The 26,517-nt window shown below is 42.6% G+C and overlaps 1 protein-coding gene across 1 annotated transcript; it reads left to right on the top strand.

The window, feature by feature from the left end:
* The first annotated feature begins 2,545 nt into the window (after positions 1-2,545).
* Positions 2,546-25,847, top strand: LOC124285146 (leucine-rich repeat-containing protein 71-like). Its single transcript, XM_046721314.1, has 16 exons — positions 2,546-2,673; positions 3,129-3,162; positions 4,766-4,851; positions 5,775-5,983; positions 6,440-6,565; positions 7,887-7,962; positions 9,468-9,542; positions 10,167-10,235; positions 14,170-14,329; positions 15,511-15,594; positions 16,276-16,365; positions 17,458-17,670; positions 18,693-18,791; positions 22,902-22,984; positions 23,822-23,935; positions 25,711-25,847. Exons 1-14 carry the CDS (start codon positions 2,546-2,548, stop codon positions 22,965-22,967), a joined length of 1,515 nt encoding a protein of 504 aa, XP_046577270.1. The 3' UTR covers positions 22,968-22,984; positions 23,822-23,935; positions 25,711-25,847.
* The last annotated feature ends 670 nt before the right edge of the window (positions 25,848-26,517 follow it).

The following is a 26,517-nucleotide window of genomic DNA, read 5'->3' as shown; positions in this document are numbered from 1 at the left end:
GCTGTTGATCACTGGATTGTCTGGTCCAGACTTGAATGTGTGGGCGGTGGGGTAGCCTATTCAATAAAGCGTTCGCTCGTCACGCCGAAGATCCGGGTTCGATTGCCCACATGGGCACAGTGTGTGAAGCCCATTTCGTGTGTCCCCCGCCGTGATATTGCTGGAATATTGCTAAAAGCGGCGTAAAACTAAAGTCTTGAAATTGTACAGTTCGCCGCCATATAGCTGGAATTTTGCTGAGTGTGGCGTTAAACAACAAGCAACAACATTTACAGCGTTAAACAACAAAGGAAACACACAATCAGTTTCCAGGCAACTCTGAGTTTCTGAGAGTGTGAAGTGTGACTGGATTATGTGGGTCATTATTCGTCGTATTCCCGTCATTGTCAGTCTCATACATATTCAATGACTACATTCAGCCTGTCAGTGTGAAGAATTAGCGCACCGCTGTGTCCTTTCTAAACACTCATACAATTAGTTAGACATTTTGTTATACAAACTTTCAAAGCTACGTAGATAGCATTGAGGCTGTCAGTATCGTCACACACGTTACCTGTTACCTGTCCTTATACTGTGATTTATACATTGAGAACGCCGTGATCTAAACAGTGTACATTGAGAACACCTCGTTGTATGGGCGTGGATTCGTTCTGTAACAAACTATTCACAAAGCGGACAATTCAGTCAGTGGTCGCGACAATAACGACTATTGGGAACACCGCTGCTTTAAAAGATCTCTTAAAGGCGCAGTCTCGGCAATTTTATATGGAAATCGGAGTGAGTGAGCGAGTGAGTAAGATTAGTTACACGTGGCCTATAGCAATGTTCCAGCAATATCCCGGTGGGGGACACTAGAAATGGGCATCACGCACTGTACCCATGCAGGGAATCGAACCAAGGTCTTCGGCGAACCAACCCGTAGAGCTCGGAGGAAATATTGTCCAGTGTCGCCGTATACTGAATAATGCTTCCAATTGTCGAAATTTCCAAATTTAACACAAAATTCCATTCTTCTTGAACAACGCAGTCTATATTCATTAATAATTGGATTAAATAGCCGTTACATGACAACGACATTGGGGGACGGATATACAGAAGAGATATGAAATAGAGATGTTATCAGCGGTATCTGTTGTTTGTAATAGAGATGTTATCAGCGGTATCTGTTGTTTGTAATAGAGATGTTATCAGCGGTATCTGTTGTATGAAATAGAGATGTTATCAGCGGTATCTGTTGTTTGTAATAGAGATGTTATCAGCGGTATCTGTTGTTTGTAATACAGATGTTATCAGCGGTATCTGTTGTTTGTAATGCAGATGTTATCAGCGGTATCTGTTGTTTGTAATAGAGATGTTATCAGCGGTATCTGTTGTTTGTAATACAGATGTTATCAGCGGTATCTGTTGTTTTGTAACAGAGATGTTATCAGCGGTATCTGTTGTTTGTAATAGAGATGTTATCAGCGGTATCTGTTGTTTGTAATAGAGATGTTATCAGCGGTATCTGTTGTTTGTAATAGAGATGTTATCAGCGGTATCTGTTGTTTGTAATAGAGATGTTATCAGCGGTATCTGTTGTTTGAAATAGAGATGTTATCAGCGGTATCTGTTGTTTGTACATACGACGAAGATAGATTTGTATATATAAACTTACGTACAAAGGAACACACCTGGTGTTTTGGGATTATTTAAAAAGTGTTGTGATTTTGACTGACAGTGGCATGTGTGAGACCATTGTAATAATTAGAAGAGTGATTTGGAATTAACGCCTCCTGAAACATCATCATCATCATCATCATCATCATCATCATCATCATCATCATCATCATCATCATCATCATCATCATCACCACTCGTATATTAATCAAAATAACCCACCATCGGTGGTACATCAGCATAACAAAGGAGTAAATACAAAATGTAATAAATACATTTATTTCACGGCATGTTACTGTAGTGCACAACGAAGGCTCAAAGCGAGGCGACCCGTGAAGGTCCGAGTTAGAATATTGATCTTCAGAAACCCATGCTTGTCGTAAGAGGAGACTAACGGGATCGGGTGGTCAGGGTCGCTGACTTGGTTGAAACATGTCATTGCTTTCCAAGTGCGCAGATCGATGCTCATGCTGTTGATCGCTGGATTGTCTGGTCCAGACTGGATTATTTACAGACCGCCGCCATATAACTGGAAAATGGCTGAGTGCAGCGTAAAACTAAACTCACTCATTCATTCACTCAAAGCGAGGCAGACACATACCGTTTAGGGAAATCAGAACACGCTGGCACGGAAGGTAGAACAAATACGGTAATAAACGACATATTATTCGGTATTGATGTGCAACAGGTCCTGAAAAACACTTCGTACCTGAACTGCACCCAACATGTCTATACACCCCACACAGTTATATTCATGCAGCTGGAATCGGCAGTGCACCTTTAAGTCCTCCGACAGACACTAGTCGGCCCTCACCAACAATACTTCTTTAGAACCACCGTGTTGCTGGTACACGCAACAGGTAGTCGGCGTAGTTGCTTCACTGTGGGCATGGAGGGACGACTTAACGTGCCTGACAACGTGTCGGAAGGGGGGCTGTCAAGTCCGTCGCCGGTTCCTAAAAAGACCAGAAAGAGATGGGGCCGAGATGAAGATGGGAGTAGAGGCTCGCTATCAAGGTAAACCTTTAACGTCGTCTCAGTCATCCAACGAGGGATATCTCTCACATTATGCTAGTCCAACCTAGCTAACGGATCTTGTAAAATGTGATAATTCCGTAATGTCGCTAGCCAAAACAACAGGCATTTTAAAATGAACCGATACATCTGTAATCCTCTTATCGTCCTAAATTGGTCAGTAGGTATTCTGTAATCCCCTTCAGTAGATATTCTGTGTGTAGGTATTCTGTATGTAATCCCCTACAGTAGATATTCTGTGTGTAGGTATACTGTATGTAATCCTCTACAGTAGATATTATGTGTGGAGGTATTCTGTATCCTGTATGTAATCTCACATGAACCTACAGTAGGTATTCTGTATGTAATCTCACGTGAACCTACTGTAGGTATTCTGTATGTAGCCTCACGTGATCCTACATTAGGTATTGTGTATGTAATCTCACGTGATCCTACAGTGGAATTCTGTATGTAATCTCACGTGATCCTACAGTAGGTATTCTGTATGTCATCTCACGTGATCCTACAGTGGGATTCTGTATCCAATCTCACGTGATCTTACAGTAGGTATTCTGTATGTAATATCATGTGATCTTACAGTAGGTATTCTGTATGTAATATCATGTGATCCTACAGTAGGTATTCTGTATGTAATCTCAGTGGATCCTTCTGTAGGTATTCCTTGTGTCATCTAATGTGATCCTACAGTAGGTATTCTGTATGCAACCTCACGTGATCTTACAGTAGGTATTCTGTATGTAATCTCGCGTGATCCTACAGTAGGTATTCTGTATGTAATCTCACGTGATCCTACAGTAGGTATTCTGTATGCAGCCTCACGTTATCCTACAGTAGGTATTCTGTATGCAACCTCACGTGATCCTACAGTAGGTATTCTGTATGTTATCTCGCGTGATCCTACTGTAAGTATTCTGTATGTAATCTCACGTGGTCCTACTGTAGGTGTTCTGTATATAATCTCACGCGGTCCTACAGTAGGTGTTCTGTATATAATCTCGCGTGATCCTACAGTAGGTATTCTGTATGTAATCTCACGTGATCCTACAGTAGGTATTCTGTATGTTATCTCGCGTGATCCTACTGTAAGTATTCTGTATGTAATCTCACGTGATCCTACAGTAGGTATTCTGTATGTAATCTCACGTGATCCAACAGTAAGTATTCAGTATATAATCTCAGTGGAGCTCTGTATTTATATCACCTGACCATTTTAGTAAGGTGTATGTCCCTATCCGATATAATTTTGTTAATCCGTACTCAAGGTACATTGTTTTGTTTACTACAAACACTACGATGTATATTCTGTTTCGTGGAATTCCTTTTATATACACATAAGAGGAAAGTTCCGCTATTCGTTGTGCAGGTCCCAGGTCCCTTTCGAATCCTAATTTACCCTGATTATTTTTTCTAGGTTTGAGTGTACCAAAGCCACAGTGATATATGTCTCGGGTGGACTTTCCTTCCTCACCTACACGACTCGCGGTGATGTTACCCGATAGTGACGTCGAAACATTTCATTCACGTGCTCACAGCATTCTCGTTAATCCAGACTGTACAGATAGTCCGGATTGATAGATGTCCGCTGAACGAGTGATGCATGAAGCGCAATATTGCTGCGCATCTGTACCGATGACCATTATGGTCATGGAGACGAGGTTCCGCAATACTGAGATCCGGACTGATGGAATATTACTGCAACGTCAGCAACGCTTCTTGTATCGGGGTTAACGCTGCTGTTGCCTAGCCCCATTCAGGGTTTCATGTTCCATTCAGGGTTTCATGTTCCATTCAGGGTTTCATGTTCCATTCAGGGTTTCATGTTTCATTCAGGGTTTCATGTTTCACTACGTACAGCCTGCGCTGTGACGAGTACCGATGTATTCTATGTAGTGTATGAACTTTTTCATCCAGCAACAATGTAACATATTTGTGTCTAAATGGTGAATTCAGCAGGTATTTTCACAAAGGTCTGAGGCATCACGGCAGTTGACGCTAGGACTGAGTGAATATGGTTTTACGCCGCTTTTTAAACACAGTAACTTTTGGTTCCCAACAAGAATACAATGTATTAAAGTGCCAGCAGGATGAGGGGGAGGAAGAAGGACAGGAGCTTCTCCTCGGCGGGACAGGACACGCTGGAAGGGGATGCAGACAAAACAGGTGATTGTTGTGGGAGTGGGAGAGGAGAGGGAGAGAGAGAGAGAGAGAGAGAGAGAGAGAGGGAGAGAGAGAGAGAGAGAGAGAGAGGAGGAGAGAGAGAGAGAGAGAGAGAGAGAGAGAGAGAGAGAGAGGAGAGGAGAGAGAGAGAGAGAGAGAGAGAGAGAGAGAGAGAGAGAGAGAGAGAGAGAGAGAGAGAGAGAGAGAGAGAGAGAGAGAGAGAGAGAGAGGAGAGGGGAGAGAGAGAGAGAGAGAGAGGGACAGAGAGGGGAGAGAGAGTACGATGTGCGAGGGTGTGTAGTATAACGCTAGTCTGTATATTTGTTTTGTTAGCTTGTTAACGCCACATACTGCAATATTCCAGCAAAATGGCGACGGTCGGTAAATAATCGAGATTGAGTCTGGATCCGACAAACATGAGCATGAGCACCGACTCCAGATTCTTGTCACCATGCAGTCAACTAAATGTAGAGTATAACTGATCAGTAGGTGATGTGTGGCCGATGTCTTCATATCTGCTATAAGTATACTGTGCGAATCACGATGTGCGAAACATTGGTTCTTGTGGCTACTCATTCTTTGAATCAAACACAACGGGATTGTCAATTACTCTAGCCCGTGCCGATGAAAGGCGTTTTTCGTTGTTTTGTTTGTTTGTTTGCTTGCTGTTTAACACTGTAGTCGAGCTTTATAACGCTGGTCTGTAACTAACAGCTCCTGGACCAGACAATCCAGTGATCGGCATCATGAGCATTGATCCACCCGGACTGGATTCAATGACATGTATCAACCAAGTCAGAGGGCTCTACCTCTGTTAGCTGTTTACCCGAATCTTTACTTGTTGGAGATAAATTCTGACTAGATCTTCAAGGAAGCGGGTGACCCTTACGAACGATGTTAGCAAAGAATATGTTTCACGTTGGCAGGTCCCTACAGTTGCTCCGGGTTCTTCCAGTCGGACTTCGCGGAGCTGTGTCAGAGAGAGGACGTCGTGTACGTCCCCCAGATCCTCCCCCGGGCGAAGCGTCCGCTGTCCCCGGGCCACACCCCGACGGTAAACCAGACCGAGGGAAAAACAACAAAGTTCAACCACCACCGGAAGTACAGCCAGAGCCTCTGGTAGACGAGGAAGGCGGTAAGCGGAATTGTGTCAGATAATGTAGAGATTTAGTGACTGAAGGCGCCGCAATTCGCCACCTAGAGTTGCCTCCCCTAGCCGTACGTGAAACCAGCAGTGGTGGTTTCGAATCCCTGATGCGGTTCGATTTTTATCTCTGGGTTTGAGAGTATTGTTCCGATAGTCTTGGCTTCTAACACAACTCACTCACCGGGTCACCAGAACTTCCCTCGTTGGTACACTGTAGATGGTGTAACAAATCAATAAGAAACATGGCGTCTTTGAAAATCTAAAATAATTTGTTTAAATTCACATAATCTTAATAGGGCTCCTGCAAACTTGAATCTCTTACTGGGCTTAAAAAACATTCTTGAATGATCGAGGGAAGATGTGTTCATATGGCGTTATCGACCATTATGCAAATACCAACACATGTAGAGATATTGAATATATATCCTGATTGCCTGATACCAGAGCCAGTGGAGCCTCCTCCCAAGACGTACACTGTGAAGGACAAGTTTGAGTACTTCAAGCCATCGATACAGGTGGAGATGGACAACCCTGACAAGCTGGACACTGTCACTGAAATATACATTCGTGGTGAGTATATGTGGACACTGTCACTGAAATATACATTCGTGGTGGGTATATGTGGACACTGCCATGGAAATATACATTCGTGGTGGGTATATGTGGACACTGTCACTGAAATATACATTCTGTGGTGGGTATATGTGGACACTGTCACTGAAATATACATCCGTGGTGGGTATATGTGAACACTGTCACTGAAATATACATTCGTGGTGGGTATATGTGGACACTGTCACTGAAATATACATCTGTGGTGGGTATATGTGGACACTGTCACTGAAATATACATCCGAAATATGCATGGTGGTGGGTATATGTGGTGTCACTGAAATATACATCCGTGGTGGGTATATGTGAACACACTGTCACTGAAATATACATCCGTGGTGGGTATATGTGGGACATCCGTGGTGGGTATATGTCACTGAAATATACATCCGTGGTGGGTATATGTGGACACTATCACTGAAATATACATCTGTGGTGGGTATATGAACACTGTCACTGAAATATACACTGTCACTGAAATACATCCGTGGTGGGTATATGTGGACACCGGGTCACCGAAATATACATCTGGTGGTGGGTATATGTGACACCGTCACTGAAATATACATCCGTGGTGGGTACATGATGACACCGTCACTGGAAATATACATCCGTGGTGGGCATATGAACATGTGGTATATGTGGACACTCACTGAAATATACATCCGTGGTGGGTATATGTGGACACTATCACTGAAATATACATCTGTGGTGGGTATATGTGAACACTGTCACTGAAATATACATCTGTGGTGGGTATATGTGGACACTGTCACTGAAATATACATCCGTGGTGGGTATATGGTGAGTATAGTGACACTGTCACTGAAATATACATCTCGTGGTGAGTGGTATATATACTGGAAATATACATCTGTGGTGGACCACTGGGTATATGTGGACACTGTCACTGAAATATACTGAAATATACATCCATGGTGGGTATATGTGGAAATAACATCTGTGGTGGGTATATGTCAACACTGTCACTGAAATATACATCTGTGGTGGGTATATGTGAACACTGTCACTGAAATATACATCCATGGTGGGTATATGTGAACACTGTCCCTCAAATATACTTCTGTTGTTTGCATATCCGGACAAAGTCACTGAAAACCATTTGTGTACAACACACTACATTATAAACAAATATGACATGCAAATTAATGTTAAGCTGAGTCTTTGTAAAGCAAGCATTGCGTGTGGTTACATATTCTGTAAATATGCTTATCCCCTCAATCAAAGGGAGATAACTGACTGCGCTCTATGGTTCCAGGTTGGAAGGTTGACGAATGTATGATGAACATATTCAAACAGTGCTGGCCGGCCATGGAGAGGCTACATACAATCAAGTGAGTCAGGTCCACTCTTCAAATATCTCTATTCCCGTAGATGGGGGCGCGGTGGGCGAACTGGCTAAAGCGCCAGGCTAGTGATCCAGCGAGCTTGAGGTGACGGGATCGAGCCCACCTGTGACCGGGTACCCTGTCGGGCGCGGTGGGCGAACTGGCTAAAGCGCCAGGCTAGTGATCCAGCGAGCTTGAGGTGACGGGATCGAGCCCACCTGTGACCGGGTGCCCTGTCGGGCGCGGTGGGCGAACTGGCTAAAGCGCCAGGCTAGTGATCCAGCGAGCTTGAGGTGACGGGATCGAGCCCACCTGTGACCGGGTGCCCTGTGGGGCGCGGTGGGCGAAAGCGGGGGCGAACTGGCTAAAGCGCCAGGCTTGTGATCCTTCGAGCTTGAGGTGACGGGATCGAACCCACCTGTGACCGGGTGTAAAAACCTTGGAGTCAACTTTGTGTGCAGACTCTTTCAGTGTTGTCACAACCCCTAGTGTGCAGTACACAACCCTGTGCACTTAAAAGAACCCACGAATCCGTTGGTATATGACCAGATGGTGGCCACATGAATACGTGCAAACACCCAGTTGCGGGTACAGCAATGTGCAGTAAACTTGGACAAAGTACTGTGACTATGTGTCCCAGTCCACCCAGCTGTGAATGGGTACCTCGTAAGGATGGGAATGTCACAATAACTCGGTGCACCTAGTGGCTGCAAGAGTTGTATACTCCCCAGGGAGTTGAGATTGACAATACGATGTGCCGTTGAGGTTGACATCCAGTGAACGAGGGAAAAACAAAAGCGCCTTTGAGCAGCTGAGATGAGTATGATATCGGCGCTGTATGTATGTATGTATGTAAAATATCGGGGATACACGCGTACACACGGAGGGAAACACACACAATCAAGCACAGACACGCATGGGCGCAATGTATGTATGGATGTATGTATGGATGTATGTATGGATGTATGTATGGATGGATGGATGGATGGATGGATGGGTGGATGGATGGATGTGTGGATGTATGGATGTATGGATGGATGTGTGGATGGATGGATGGATGGATGGGTGGATGTATGGTGGATGGATGTGTGGATGGGTGGATGGATGTATGGATGGATGTGTGGATGGGTGGATGGGTGGATGGGTGGATGGATGTATGGATGTATGGATGTATGGGTGGATCGATGGATGGATGGATGGATGGATGGGTGGATGGATGGATGGATGGATGGATGGATGGATGGGTGGATGGATGTATGGATGTATGGATGTTCACTTACACACTCACTTTATGAGTGAGAATCTATTGAGAAGAGGATCCATAATCTATGTCATTGCGCCCATGCGTGTCTGTGCTTGATTGTGTGTGTATCCCTCCGTGTGTACGCGTGTATCCCCGATATTTCAGTATTAACCATACCTTGCTTAACCATAGCATACTACCATAACACGTGCGGTCACTGTCCCTCTTATCCTCCTCGACTTCTCACCTGTACACTCTTCTTCCCCAGCCTGTGGCAGGTCGGACTGACGGGGAAGACAGTCGCCATCTTGGCGTCCATAGTGTCGGAATGCGAAGTCCTCAAGTAAGTCATGATGTCACGTTAGCATACGTTTCACTGATTGGGTTAGATCCTTGCAGGTATTTGCGGAAGTGCACCTAAAATGATAAGCTCTTAGTCAAACACAACAACCTCTATCCATCCATCCATCTGTCTATCTGTAACGTCGTTTAAAATCGGATTGATTAAAGACCTCCACAAAGCTGGAATATTGCTGAGCGCGGCGTTAAATACCAACAACCAACCAGCCAACTTATAGGTCGAATCTTAGACTCTTGTGAAAACGATGTCAGCGCGTAAACGTTAAATGGAAGTCCAGTTTAAAATAAAGAAGAAATCGGCACAGGACGGGGGTAAACTGAAGTTTGTTTTGTTTTTTCTCTTCACCACTAACATATTGCAATGTGACCCTGTCCTAGTGAAGCTTGTACACCCAGCTATAAAATGGGTACCCGAGAGGATGTGCTGGCAATGTGAGTGGTTAGTTCACTGGCTGTATGATCCCCACGGAGTTGAAACAATAACGGAACGTATGATAGTGTCCTATGACCGGGGATAGTAATGTACGTAGCGCCGTGAGCAGGCAATGTGCCTGGATATGACCGCCATATAAGCAGACTATTACTTACTCACGGCGTTGTGTTTCAGGGAGCTGATCCTGGACGGGAATAGTGTGGAGGAGGAGAACTGGTATCAGCTGATCGGGGACGATAGCAGGTGGGTGGTACTACTTGTATCACACGGTGTTACTGTACTATAAGTTACTTGACAACATCAGGTGGGTGGTACTACTTGTATCACACGGTGTTACTGTACTATAAGTTACTTGACAACATCAGGTGGGTGGTACTACTTGTATCACACGGTGTTACTGTACTATAAGTTACTTGACAACATCAGGTGGGTGGTACTACTTGTATCACACGGTGTTACTGTACTATAAGTTACTTGACAACATCAGGTGGGTGGTACTACTTGTATCACACGGTGTCTCTGTACTATAAGTTACTTGACAACATCAGGTGGGTGGTACTACTTGTATCACACGGTGTTACTGTACTATAAGTTACTTGACAACATCAGGTGGGTGGTACTACTTGTATCACACGGTGTTACTGTACTATAAGTTACTTGACAACATCAGGTGGGTGGTACTACTTGTATCACACGGTGTTACTGTACTATAAGTTTACTTGACAACATCAGGTGGGTGGTACTACTTGTATCACACGGTGTTACTGTACTATAAGTTACTTGACAACATCAGGTGGGTGGTACTACTTGTATCACACGGTGTTACTGTACTATAAGTTACTTGACAACATCAGGTGGGTGGTACTACTTGTATCACACGGTGTTACTGTACTATAAGTTACTTGACAACATCAGGTGGGTGGTACTACTTGTATCACACGGTGTTACTGTACTATAAGTTACTTGACAACATCAGGTGGGTGGTACTACTTGTATCACACGGTGTTACTGTACTATAAGTTACTTGACAACATCAGGTGGGTGGTACTACTTGTATCACACGGTGTTACTGTACTATAAGTTACTTGACAACATCAGGTGGGTGGTACTACTTGTATCACACGGTGTTACTGTACTATAAGTTACTTGACAACATCAGGTGGGTGGTACTACTTGTATCACACGGTGTTACTGTACTATAAGTTACTTGACAACATCAGGTGGGTGGTACTACTTGTATCACACGGTGTTACTGTACTATAAGTTACTTGACAACATCAGGTGGGTGGTACTACTTGTATCACACGGTGTTACTGTACTATAAGTTACTTGACAACATCAGGTGGGTGGTACTACTTGTATCACACGGTGTTACTGTACTATAAGTTACTTGACAACATCAGGTGGGTGGTACTACTTGTATCATCACACGGTGTTACTGTACTATAAGTTACTTGACAACATCAGGTGGGTGGTACTACTTGTATCACACGGTGTTACTGTACTATAAGTTACTTGACAACATCAGGTGGGTGGTACTACTTGTATCACACGGTGTTACTGTACTATAAGTTACTTGACAACATCAGGTGGGTGGTACTACTTGTATCACACGGTGTTACTGTACTATAAGTTACTTGACAACATCAGGTGGGTGGTACTACTTGTATCACACGGTGTTACTGTACTATAAGTTACTTGACAACATCAGGTGGGTGGTACTACTTGTATCACACGGTGTTACTGTACTATAAGTTACTTGACAACATCAGGTGGGTGGTACTACTTGTATCACACGGTGTTACTGTACTATAAGTTACTTGACAACATCAGGTGGGTGGTACTACTTGTATCACACGGTGTTACTGTACTATAAGTTACTTGACAACATCAGGTGGGTGGTACTACTTGTATCACACGGTGTTACTGTACTATAAGTTACTTGACAACATCAGGTGGGTGGTACTACTTGTATCACACGGTGTTACTGTACTATAAGTTACTTGACAACATCAGGTGGGTGGTACTACTTGTATCACACGGTGTTACTGTACTATAAGTTACTTGACAACATCAGGTGGGTGGTACTACTTGTATCACACGGTGTTACTGTACTGTAATATAAGTTACTTGACAACATCAGGTGGGTGGTACTACTTGTATCACACGGTGTTACTGTACTATAAGTTACTTGACAACATCAGGTGGGTGGTACTACTTGTATCACACGGTGTTACTGTACTATAAGTTACTTGACAACATCAGGTGGGTGGTACTACTTGTATCACACGGTGTTACTGTACTATAAGTTACTTGACAACATCAGGTGGGTGGTACTACTTGTATCACACGGTGTTACTGTACTATAAGTTACTTGACAACATCAGGTGGGTGGTACTACTTGTATCACACGGTGTTACTGTACTATAAGTTACTTGACAACATCAGGTGGGTGGTACTACTTGTATCACACGGTGTTACTGTACTATAAGTTACTTGACAACATCAGGTGGGTGGTACTACTTGTATCACACGGTGTTACTGTACTATAAGTTACTTGACAACATCAGGTGGGTGGTACTACTTGTATCACACGGTGTTACTGTACTATAAGTTACTTGACAACATCAGGTGGGTGGTACTACTTGTATCACACGGTGTTACTGTACTATAAGTTACTTGACAACATCAGGTGGGTGGTACTACTTGTATCACACGGTGTTACTGTACTATAAGTTACTTGACAACATCAGGTGGGTGGTACTACTTGTATCACACGGTGTTACTGTACTATAAGTTACTTGACAACATCAGGTGGGTGGTACTACTTGTATCACACGGTGTTACTGTACTATAAGTTACTTGACAACATCAGGTGGGTGGTACTACTTGTATCACACGGTGTTACTGTACTATAAGTTACTTGACAACATCAGGTGGGTGGTACTACTTCAGGTATCACACGGTGTTACTGTACTATAAGTTACTTGACAACATCAGGTGGGTGGTACTACTTGTATCACACGGTGTTACTGTACTATAAGTTACTTGACAACATCAGGTGGGTGGTACTACTTGTATCACACGGTGTTACTGTACTATAAGTTACTTGACAACATCAGGTGGGTGGTACTACTTGTATCACACGGTGTTACTGTACTATAAGTTACTTGACAACATCAGGTGGGTGGTACTACTTGTATCACACGGTGTTACTGTACTATAAGTTACTTGACAACATCAGGTGGGTGGTACTACTTGTATCACACGGTGTTACTGTACTATAAGTTACTTGACAACATCAGGTGGGTGGTACTACTTGTATCACACGGTGTTACTGTACTATAAGTTATTTGGACAACATCAGGTGGGTGGTACTACTTGTATCACACGGTGTTACTGTACTATAAGTTACTTGACAACATCAGGTGGGTGGTACTACTTGTATCACACGGTGTTACTGTACTATAAGTTACTTGAAAATGCTAATCATTGTAAAGTAACAATTAAATGACATCAAGTATATCTACCCTGAAGCTGATTAGCGCTATTGTTTACGTTGAACACAGTGGTTATTACATTGTACAAACTACCAGAGGTTAGACAAATTATATTGGATGATAAATGGAATCTCTGTCTTTTAAACACAAACCGATTAACACTAGTTAGCAAAGAATTTAATGTATTTTGATAAAACTACTTTCGGGATGAATGTGTGTTTTTAAGTTGACTATCATCAGAAGTGTCTGTAGTTGTCGTTATCATTATTGTCGTTATCAATTAAACCGGGCTAGAATTGGTCTTCAGTTCTAAAATTAGACCTAATTTTTCACTAAATGGAATATTTAATGCTTGATTCATTCAATACGCTTTGTACAACCGTAAATGTTACCCATGCTTCTTGTAAGAGGCGACTAACGGGATTTAGTGGTCAAGTCCGCTGGTCATGTGACATCGTGTCCCAATTGCATAGACCGATACTGCTGCTGTCGATCACTGGATTGATTGGTCCAGAGTCGAGTGCTTACAGACCGCCGCCATATAGCTGTAAACAAGATGAGTGAGGCCTCACACACCAACACACACACCCATTGTCAATTATATAATTAAAATGTTCCTGATGATGTCACGTACCTGACTCGACGATGATGAGACTGGTAATGTCCTCTCCCCACAGCGTCCAGACGTTGTCCCTCCAGCACTGTTCCATCACAGACGCGGGGGTGGAGGGGATCAGCAGGGCCCTGGGTACAGCCAAGAGGTTCAACACCAAGCTCTTGTCTCTCATCCTCACCGGGAACAGGATCACAGATGTCGGCGCAGAGCATCTAGCACGGGTAATGACGTCAGTCACCTGCAAACATCTGAATTTTGATAATTCTTGGTCATACATCTTAGCATATGCACCAACGAGCTTTTTGGAACGAGACATATTACTGAATGACATCTTGATTCCAGACACTGCAGGAGAAACATGTATTGTAGTATACACAAGTAAAAAGTAGCGCAACACCCCATAATTTTCATAGCTTCAATTTGTTACCATTAACCAAAGCAAATGGACCTATCCAAACTTCCGTTCAGCGTACTGTTTTGTATATACCAACCCACGAGAATAATTCATTCTAATTGTGGTATAACACGATGATTGGTCAAGCTATAAATTTCCGACCGTATAAGCATATACGGTCGCAACCGATTCACCCCTTTGAATGTATTTTCATTGGGGTAACGCTGTTTTTCAGGACAATTTGTCAATTAATTTATCCATTAACCAAAACAGTATCATAATTGGACTTATTCAAATCATCAAGATTATGACGTTTAGCGTGATGTCACTACGTCATTTGAACTGATATACCGTAGTTGAGGAAAGCCGGCCCCTCTATGAATAAATTAAATGACAAAACTTGACTGTGGAAGCTCTGAGGTGCTGGATGACGTATTACTCATTGTTCTTTACGACAGACGATTATGACGTCAGTCGTAGGTCCTAGATGTAAAATGCATACCGCAACTTATATTGTCGGTGGTAGTTGTATGGCATAAATCCTGTCTTCTAAATTAGAATATTTCACGCAACTCCTAAAGTTTTGGTGCAAAATGCATGATGTCATAACTATGTTAGTAGTGAAAGCTGGATGGCATAATAACTATATTAGTAATTAAAGCTGTACGACGTAACTCCTTTGTTCATAAGCAAGATATATACCACAGAATTACTGTGTTCAGGATGACTGTGTCATTCTTTTCTTCTTCATGAGAGCTCTTGATGATATTCTTTTGTCCCTGATGACATAACGTAAGTTTTATACTAATTATTCGGGTTGTATGACAATTCGTATGTTTTCCGATAGCTCTATGACGTAATGCCCCGGTACTTTCACACAAATATATGACGTAGCTCTTATGTTCTTGATGACTACTGTATGGCTAAATTACTTCGTTTAGGTAGTTTAGCTGGATTCTAAACTCCATCTTTTCGTGAGGTGTATGAAAAAATCTGTCTGTTTCCCAGGGCCTCAGGATGAACAGGAGGTTGATGTCACTGTCCCTGGCCAACAACCAGATCGGGGACATGGGCGTCAAGAAGATTGCAGAGGTTAGATATTGACACATCTGGTGATGACATTAATTTGGTATTTTTATTCCAAAATAATGAGTCCTTTAAAAACAGATGACAAGCTTTGTTCTTTCACGCCACCTCAGCAATATTCCAGCTATATGGCGGCGGTCTGTAAATAATCGAGTCCGGACCAGACAATCCAGTGATCAACAGCATGAGCATCGATTGGCGCAATTGGGAACTGATGACATGTGTCAACCAAGCCAGCGACCCTGACCACCTGATCCCGTTAGTCGCTTCTTACGACAAGCACGGGTTACGGAAGATCAATATTCTAACCGGCACCTCCATGGGTCAGATAACTGAGTCTGGACCAGACGATCCGGTATCAACTTCATGCGCATCGATCTTCGCAGTTAGGAAACGATGACCTGCGTCAACCACCTCAGCGAGCCCGACCTCGTAGCTGCCTCCTCTGACAAGCATGGGTCACTGTAGCAATTCTAACCCCGTCTCCGTACATACTACTGTTGCGGATATCGAAAGCAGTGAGGTGTCCGCTCGTCACACTGAAGACCCCGGGTTCGATTCCCCACTTGGGTACAATGTGTGAAGCCCATTTCTGGTCTCCCCCGCCGTAATAGTGCTGGAATATTGATAAAAGCGGCGTAAAATCAAACTCACTCACTCACTCACAAGACTCCCCGACTGTTGCAGGCGTTGTCGCGGTTTCCCCTGACTCACGAGGAGTTGGTGGAGCGACGCCGGCTCATCTCGGAGAAGGAGGCTGCAGAGAAGAGCAAAGCGGTGAGGAAGAAACATACAATACTTCTAGCAAACAAACTTCACTGTACACACCTTCACTGTACACACCTTCTCTCACACACCTGGTATCTCCACACGTCATGTCCATGATGGCCGCTACAATTGAAGCAGAGATTTTTTTATGAGGGCATCATTATTCTATGTGTTTGGAATAAAAAACAAAAGTGTTTTTTTGGGTGGGTGGAGTGTCGGCAATAAAATTAGAAGGGTCGGTCGGGAAACACAAAAAATAAAAATGCTGCCCTGACTGAGGAAAGGGTTTTGTCGCTAGTACCGTATTTCCTCTAATAAGCGCCCTCGGCACTTATTTTTTCAACGGACCTCCAGACCCGGCGCTTATTAGAGACCCGGCGCTTATTAAAATACCCTGTATTTTTAAAAGCGGGGATGAGTACAAAGCCTTCATTCTGTCCATCTGTCTGTTATGATTTAAGGGACCATTCCTTAATATATTTATTTTTAGACCAAGGGAGAATACATTTGCGAAAAAATGCAAAGGTCTATACCCGGCGCTTATTAGAGGCCCGGCGCTTATTTCTTAAAGCACTGCTTTATCCCCGGCGGTTATTTGAGGCCCGACGCTTAATAGAGGAAATACGGTATTTGTATTCCAAGAATATCCGGGCTGTTCCGTGACAGATTTGATTGTCTCCTGAATTCCACATACGAAATGGTTGACGAAAGAGAACACTGAAGTTTGGTTTACTGAAATCTAGCGAACACTGAATATACTTTAATCAGATAAAGGAGTAAACAAAGAAACACGTGGCCGAGCATTGATATTTTTTACGACCCCCAAAAATGTAGAAATAGTTTTAGAAAATGAGACACCGGGAAAGCAAGTGGTTCGCCTCTAGCCAATAAACATCTATGAATAACGAAACAAAACTTTACCTTTTTCGTAAGATATATCTTCTAATAGGAGAGTGTTTTGTGAGTTTCTGATTTTTTAAGTTTTGTCTTTTAATACAAATAATAAATAAGAACACGGCCTTAGAGAATTTTGTTTGCGTGTACTGCAGTTATTCGTCGTATCACTACCTGTGTTCTGTATCTGTTTTGTCATGTCGCTAGGCAACCAGTAGTCGCCGTGGCGACAGATCCGGAACTTCCCGTAGCAACTCCCAGTCGGAAAGAGACAAATCCAAGAGAGATAACTCAGTGTCAGAGAAGGACAAATCCAAGCGGGATAACTCCCAGTCGGACAAGGACAAATCCAAGCGAGATAACTCTCAATCGGACAAAGATAAATCCAAGCGAGATAAAACTCCATCTAAAAAGTCCAAGGTACGTTATCAGAAGAGTTGACAATTTTGGCATATTTTCTATCTGTTAAACATACAACTACTGGATGAGTGTAAAGATGACACGTTGTTCACTCACTCACTCAGTCTTCCACTCACTCACTCACTCACCCATTCTCTCACTCACTCACTCACTCACTGCTGGGCCATGGTCTGCTGCTGCTGTTTCTCGATCATATAAAATCTACGGTTGCATCAAAGTATATCATCCATATTCTCACTATAGTTGCGGCACTAAAAACCACAGGTGGTGTATTTTTTTATGTTGTGGGTAATGATTATCCACTTGCTCGAATCAACCTGATATTCCTTATCCAAGTGTATCCCAAACACTTCTGCCCAATGAAACATTACCACACACAGACTGAAACACGTTGTGTGAGTACATATTGTTAACGCCGACCAACATCGTACCTGTTTGATGGCGGCTTGTAAATAATCGAGTCTGTACCTGACTCACCAGTGATGCATATCACCAAGGTGCTGTGAAGCTCAGTGAATCAATTCAATTAGCGACCCCGTGTATTAGGAGGTGAGGTGAAATTGGGTTTTACGTCGTGCTGGAGAATATTTCGCTTATATTACGACGTGCATGCGTGTGTATGTGTATGTGCGGCTGCTTGTACTAGCCCAGACTGAAGCTGGTTTTATAGTGCTAGCCCACTGAGATACCATGCCGCAGTGAAGCATGAATACCCCACTCAGACACAGTATACTGACTCCGAGACGACCAGTCCTTGTTGTACCCATTAATGCCGAGCGCCAAGCTGGGACCAACAAGTACGATATTTTAACGTCTTTTGGTTTGACGCGGTCGGGGATCGAACCCGCGACCTTCCGCTCTCCGGGCGGACGCTCTAACCACTGCACCACGGAGGCGACCCTGTGTATTAAGATACTTCGTGAGGCAGTATAGGCTGTTACATAGGTAACGTTCTGTGACAGCCAGCTCAAACCTGATTAGCATGTTGCTATAGCTACAGTGCTTACACATTTTGTATTCAGGAACCAAAGGTCAAGGAGGAAGAGAAAAGAGTCCCCTCGCGGAAGGAAAAGAGAAAGAGAAGGAGAAAGAGAAGGAGAAAGAACCTCCACAAAAGAAAGGTACACGTGTTCCAGCTGGTCACCTACTTCTCCTCTCTCCTCATATGTGTGGTGTAGCTTTTGTAAAGTCAATGGACAGGTCATTCTGCAGAACTAGCCTATAGGTCAAGGTCAGCTATTGTAAATCTTTATTAAGATTTTACCAGAAACTCGTTTTGTGACGTTTGATATGTTTTGTTGAGTTACACATGCTGCACAAAACCCCAATAGCCAACTTAGTAACTAAACCATATGAATGATATTAATGACTGTGTTTGTACTTAAATACTCACCTGTGTGGGGATATTACCTGGAATGAGAACACTTTTACTGGTAGCGCCGGTAGATATAGGATGTCTTTTAACGATAGCCACTTCTAATTATCTTCATGCTGTTTATATTTAGGATTGTTTAAGTCGTTGATTAAAGGACTGATGAAACGTAAGTCTGTATGATATATTTCTTTATATTCACTGGCTTGGTAGTAAAACAGTTAAACGTGTATGATTGACATCATCAGCTGTGTCACAGACACTGGCTGACGTCATGACATCATCGTCCTCGTCCTCGTCCTCGTCCTCGTCCTCGTCCTCATTTATCAATCCCTTTCAATGGGCCTGCTGTGATATGAAGTCTATGATGACAACGGGGCAACACATTGGGTTTCATATTTTCGAATGCTTTTATATACCACAGTATTTTCCTATGTCTAGAGGGGCGGTGGGGTAGCCTAGTGGTTGAAGCGTTGGCTCGTCACGCCGAAGACCCGGGTTCGATTCCCCACATGGGCACAATGTGTTAAGCCCATTTCTGGTGTCCCCCGCCGTGATATTGCTGGAATATTGCTAAAAGCGGCGTAAAACCAAACTCAGTCAGTCAGTCCTATGTCTGGTTAGCCCAAGATTGTGGCGCTGTAAATCACTTCATATTAGACATTAATATACATCACTGGAATATTAAAATAAGTGACTCATCATTTCTTGTAAATTACAGTACACTTAAGTCACTTCTTGAACTTCTGTGTATTTCCTGTGGCGCATTAAACAAAGATCTAATACAAATGGTAACCAAATTTCGATGTCAATCAGATAGCCGAAATATACAAAAACAACGTTTTTCAAAGAAAATGGTTCCATATAAGGAATTAGTTTGTTACAAATGTAATTTACTTTGCTTGAAGATGAATACCACATGTTGCTCATATGTCCATTTAATAACAGATGCAGATCCCATGTATTCCAGCCTATTTCTCCAGCCCACCTTCAATTGTCAGATTTCGAGCCCTTATGAAGATACAAAATATCAATATTCTCAAATAAAGTGATCTGATCTGAATAAAGTGATCTGATCTGAATAAAGTAATCTAATCAGATCTGAATAAAGTGATCTGATCTGAATTAAGTAATCTGATCTGATCTGAATAAAGTGATCTGTGATCTTATCTGAATAAAGTAATCTGATCTGATCTGAATAAGTGATCTGATCTGAATAAAGTAATCTGATCTGATCTGAATAAAGTGATCTGATCTGAATAAAGTGATCTGATCTGAATAAAGTGATCTGATCTGCATGTGCATACTACTGTAAGGAGGCGTTAGATGCAGTAACCTTAATGGTAAATAGTGACCCCCTCTAATGCTTGTCATATTTGTGGATGGCCCTCCTTGTCTGCCTTGCAATTCTTTCATGACTTTACAGAAACTGTTTTCTCTGAGAGGCTTTTTAGAGGTTGTAAACATGAAGGAAAACCAAGTCCTATGGATAGTCGACTTCTATATTGCAATGAATGCGACCTGATCAAGGAATAAGAATATACCCTGAAACGCCGTGTCCATCACACATAAAGAAGCTGGCTTCCATAGAAGTCATGCCTTTGTGTGTATCAGCCCTTCTAAATGCCGTTCAAAGATTCAATGAATGCGACGTTTCGATATACATCACCGTTATCAAGCAAGTCGCATTTATTGCAATAAAGTTGACTATACATAGAACTTGGTTTCCTTCAAAACGTTTTGCAGAAGAACTTTCATTTTATTACGAAAACACCTTTTCTCGGGACCACAGTTTGTTATGAATTTCCTCTATAGACACCGTGTTAATATTGTTGACCCCTGTTAACCCCCCTCTTACCCTATCAGGCTTACCTTGAGGAAGTACTCTTGCTTTTGCAATGCAATGTCCAGGCATTACTACACTTACAATAGTACATTTGGTATGCCACACGACTGTGGCGCTGTATGTCGATGCTGATGCCAATAGGTTACCGTAAAGTCCTGAAACAGTTACACCATCCCAACAGTTGACATGCGGATTGTGTGAAGGATGATAGGTGAGCTCAGAACCTACTGTGTAGGTGATTTTAAGGTAGTGCATTTTTATGGTTGTATACACACGTGCTTCTTCTGCTATGTCACCTTTATCATATTTATCTGCACTGTAGCTGAAAGTCAGAAAACTTCATATATTTAGAACACGCCAGAGTGGCAGAATGATTATCATAAATCGAAATGTCACCCTTTGCGTCTCCATAGTATCCATCGTCAGTTGTATTTACACTTAATTTTTCTTATTCTATTCATAGTTGTAGATTTTTTAATCAAATTCTTTTTGTTATTTTGTTTTATTTTCAACACACTTTGCACGGCTTTTTAGACATTTCTGAGGCCTCGTTATTGAAGGCATGTTGATGGCGTCATGTTAACCTTAGACATGGTTATGACTGTTAATAGCACTGTCTAGCTATGTCAGAGACAGTCGAGACAGACATTGTCCGCAAGCACCTGTTACCTCGAATATCCCTCAGTAGCAGTTTCAGCTACTTCAAAGCTGCGGTAACTTTACTCACTGGTTTCAGCTCCACCTCTCAAAAGCTCTTATGATAAAAGTGAACAGGACAGCAAGGGTGCTGGTCAAAATAGATTGCTATTTTATATATTTCTCGCTTTATATTAATATTATTTGCACGGGTGCACATGTTCAAGCTTTAAGATTTTGAATAGCAAACATTTGACATTTAGATTACATTCTGTCTGCGTATTGTGCTGTATCTGAGAAGTATGTGTATATCATGATAGTGTATATCAGCTTCAGAAACAATGCAACATTTTTTGTGGAGTGTTTAACTGAACCATGATTACATGTGTATAACGGCACATTGCAGTCACAGAATCTGGCAACAGGTGATTATTATATATTATTATCATATGTATAATGCAAATGCGCACTGAACATTATGTTTTCGTTGGTAACAATAGTGTTTGGTTTCCAAGGAAACACTGTAATGATACTGACATCATGACGACGTTGTTGTTATGATACTGACGTCATGGTAACGCTGTTGTAATGGTACTGACCCCGTGACAACATTGTTGCAATGATACTGACGTCATGACGACGCTGTTGTTATGGTACTGACGTCATGACGACGTTGTTGTAATGATACTGACCTCATGAGGGACGTTGTTGTAATGATATGGACGTCATGACGACATTGTAGTAATGATAATGACGTCATAACGACGTTGTTGTAATGATACTGACGTCATAACGAAGTTGTAATACTACTGACGTAATGATGACGTTGTAATGATACTGATGTCATCACGACGTTGCTACAATGGTACTGACGTCATGACGACGTTGTAATAATACTGACGTCATGACGACGTTGTTGTAATAGTACTGACGTCAAGACGACGTTGTTATGATATTGATGTCATGACGACGTTGTTGTAATGATACTGATGTCATGACGACATTGTAATAATACTGACGTGATGATGGCGTTGTAATAATACTGACGTGATGGCGACGTTGGTGTAATGGTACTGACGTCATGGCGACGTTTGCGTACTGGTGTCATGAAGACGTTGGTGTAACGATACCGGCGTCATGATGACACTGTTCTAACGATACCGACATCATGACGACGTTGTTATAACGATACCGACATCATGACGACGCTGTTGTAACGATACCGACATCATGACGACGCTGTTGTAACGATACCGACATCATGACGACGTTGTTGTAATGATATCGACATCGTGACGACGTTGTTGTTATGATACTGACGTCATGGCGACATTGTTGTAATGGTACTGACGTCAAGGCGACGTTGTTGATTGACAGCTCCAGGATCCGGGGATGGTAAGACGGGTGGAAAGTCACGTGACAAGTCCAGAAACAGAAAGCTGACGCCACAAGATAACGAGGTGAGATCTCTATACTGTCGTACAAAAGAAACGAAACGAACTGATCTTTGGTAGTGCGAATCAGCTTATTTAATCTACCAATATCCCCAGCTTGTTTGCCCTGTGAAAAGAGATGTCCATTGCCCGAATACGACAATGGTCCTTGTCGTGATCTGCATGGGTCTGTTTCATCGGTCTGTGGACAATGTTTTTTGTAGTTCCTATATACATCTACGTTCTCACACACCATTTCTGGGTCGTGATGTGCAGTTATCGCACAATGGTTCTCATAGTGTCCTACGTAGATACCAGCCATTTATATAATGTCCTTCATAATATCATTTCTTACCCATATGGTGAAACAGAACCAGTGTCATATATATCACATCATATCACTTTTGCCTAGCATTGTTTCTGTATTTCGAGGGGCGGTGGGATAGCCTAGTGGTTAAAGCGTTGGCTCGTCACGCCGAAGACCCGGGTTCGATTCCCCACATGTGTACAATGTGTTAAGCCCATTTCTGGTGTCCCCCGCCGTGATATTGCTGGAATATTGCTAAAAGCGGCGTAAAACTGAACTCAGTCAGTCAGTCAGTCTGTATTTCGTAATTGAATGTGACCTGCATACATCGGTAACAGTTAGTCTTCAGCAAACCATGCTGGTTGTAAAAGGCACGTGGTCAGGCAGATGGATTGGTTGGCATGTATCATCGTATCCCATCATGCTGTTGATCACTGGACTGTCTGGTCCATAACCGTGCGTTACACAACATACAAACAAAACAACTTATATCGGTGTCGAGTTGTCCGAACTAACAATTTCCCTAGTAATGCCCTTCCTATGGCCATGTTGTACAGACTGCCGAAGTCGTGGTGATCATCAACCCACTGATGGAGGCTGCGGAGTATATTCAGAGTTACAGAACTTGCTGTTGGCCGGAAACAGAATCCTTGTCAACCTCAATCTCGCCAGTAAGATCTTCATTGTTGTGGCTCCAAGGCCTGTTCATGCCAAGCCTGGGTTTATATATCAAATATCTATATACACTAAACGCCAAAAGAAACGTAACCCTCCTTCCTTAATGACGGAGTTACCTATCTTCAGCTGGCGTTGTGATGCGTGGACGTCCACTTCATGGTCTATCTACGGTGACCCCAGTCTGTCTTCGGTGACCCCCAGTCTGTCTGTAGCCCTGAATAAGTCTAATAACCGTGATACAGTGGCATCCGTGGTCGTTGGCAACAGCATTGTATGTAGACCCCATATGCACCATCCCGATCCCATCTCTCTTCAGCTGTTAATCGTGGCATATGTCTCATACTTGTGTATCATATCATGCATTCTAGTCTCTCTTTATACCCTATAGAATCATACAACACGTGAAATGGATGTAAATACGTCTTGAATATTGCTACGTTTTGCGACTGATATTACTCTGTGTAAACATAAAATGGAAAATGTTACTTTGCAAACAAAAATGTTAACAAAGATAATCTTAGATGTTCCTAAACACTTTTCACAATATCAAAGTCACGTTTTACTTGTTTTCACTAATGCAAATCAGCAGAAAATGTTTTTAAAAGACTGAAATCCATAGGAATGATTATTTTACAATTTTACACACTCTACAACAGTTATTTCTTGTTTAGCAGTTTAAAAATGGTGACTTTAAATTATTTATATTTGTCTCAAAGCAGAATATTATTTCAACTTTTCTTTCGGACATTTAAATCACTGTTATTGGTTTATTTCGTCATGGACGAATATTGGACAATTTAATTCTTCTGAAAAAGATGCATTTCACCTAAATATGAATGCATTTGAGAATTCCTTTTCGTGATTTGCATAAAGCTGTGTTGTTCAGCTTTCTTGTAAACTAATGCCTTCCAATATATCTTGGAAAGTTTTTCAGTAATTCATAAAGGTAGGACGGTAACGTTTCTTTTGGCATTTAGTGTACCTTTATCCATTCTGGATTCCATTAAAACTATGGGCCTGAATATTTAGAGACAAATGGTCAGATCCCGAGTTGGACATTGGGCAACGGGCCGGTCCGTCGACTCGGCTGCCTGCGTGTCAGTGAACTCTGATGGCGTGTTTCGTTGCCCGTGCAACATCGCTTACCAAGAATTATGCAGTTTTAATCATTGTCTGGGAGGGCGTAAATCATTATTCATACGCACTATGCAGAGTCATGCCACCAAGCATTTTCGACAAAACACGCTTCGATTTACAGGTAACAATGTTTCTTATGTTTTTTGGTGGTTTATGGACTGAAACTGATCAAAAGCTGCTCTAATGGACTAGGACACCTGTTAGCAGATATCCACTGGACCTACATATGGTAGTAGTTGATGCTGATTCTGTTATATGTTTTATGTGTTAGTGGTGGTGTGTGATCTTGTGCATAGAGCCCAGGTCAAAAGTCAATTGAAATTAAGCAACGTTGGTCACAGAGAGTCCTTATATGGGTTACCGTGTTTGGCAGCTTGACTCCTGAGAGTTTCTAGGACTTCAAGCTTGCCCCACAACGAAGAACACGTGATACATGTCCACACCTTAGGCTAGTGAGTCTGTTCAAAATTACCTCTGTCAACCCAGCAGTGAATGGGTACCCGGTGGGATAAGTCATATGACTGTTAACCATTTAACGCTTGGGTTGTTTGGGTTAATCAGGGTAATAATGCGTCAGCGCTTTGAGCATGCACGTGTAGGGGCCCTGTACAAATAGCCATTATTATTCCAGGAAACCGGATTACCGACGTCGGCGTGATGGAGCTCACCAAAGCAGTGCAGTACCAGACAACGCTGAGTCTGGAGAAGAAGATCTACTCCCTGGACAACAAACACACGGGCACGGGGCTGATGCGGATATGTCTCCATGTGAGCGTGACTGACCTCGGGTTGTAAACGTAGTAGTTATGTGAAAGGGTGTTGAGATAGGCAAGTGGTAAAAGGCCGTCACACTGAAACCCTTGTTCAATTCCCAATATGGTCAAAATGTCCTTTTACGGTGTTTCTCGTATTGCAGAGAAATTAAACCACACTTACTCGCTGTGTATTAAGCAGTTATGTGGATAAAGAGCAGTTGGTACGTTGTGTGGGTGGTGAGTGAGTATGCTTTTACGCCGCTTTTAGCAATATTCCAGCAATATCACGGAGTGGGACACCAGAAATGGGCTCACACGTTGAACCCATGTGAATCGAACCCGCGTCTTCGGCGTGACGAGCCAACGCTTTAATCACTGAGTGGGTAAAGTCTACCATGGAGAAAGTTCAGGTTCGACTCCTTATAGATAGAATACGTAAAGTTCATTCATGGTGTTTCATGTCCTCATTCACTCAACTAGCTTGTTGCCAACGTGAATTTGATATAAGTTGTATTTTTATTCACAGAAAAACAAAATGTCTCCTGACAGTAATGAGCTGAAGAAACTGAACGACATGATGGCGACAGAAGCATCCATTTTACAAACCCCAGCCACACCCGCCTCTTCTTCAATGGGGGTCAGGAGTAGTGACGGTCACTCCTGCTGAAACCATGCACCATCCC

This window comes from Haliotis rubra, unplaced genomic scaffold, assembly GCF_003918875.1.
Source record: "Haliotis rubra isolate DU_JTF1 unplaced genomic scaffold, ASM391887v1 Scf353, whole genome shotgun sequence".
Taxonomy (NCBI): domain Eukaryota; kingdom Metazoa; phylum Mollusca; class Gastropoda; order Lepetellida; family Haliotidae; genus Haliotis; species Haliotis rubra.
This window is presented reverse-complemented; position numbering and strand designations above follow the sequence as displayed.

What these genes read in the sequence shown, in the direction of transcription:
- LOC124285146 (XM_046721314.1), top strand. Translation starts at nt 2,546, where the DNA reads ATGGAGGGACGACTTAACGTGCCTGACAACGTGTCGGAAGGGGGGCTG. An exon ending in TCTGGTAGACGAGGAAGGCG is followed by an intron (nt 5,984 to 6,439) that starts GTAAGCGGAATT and finishes GCCTGATACCAG; the next exon opens with AGCCAGTGGAGCCTCCTCCC. An exon ending in TCGGAATGCGAAGTCCTCAA is followed by an intron (nt 9,543 to 10,166) that starts GTAAGTCATGAT and finishes GTTGTGTTTCAG; the next exon opens with GGAGCTGATCCTGGACGGGA.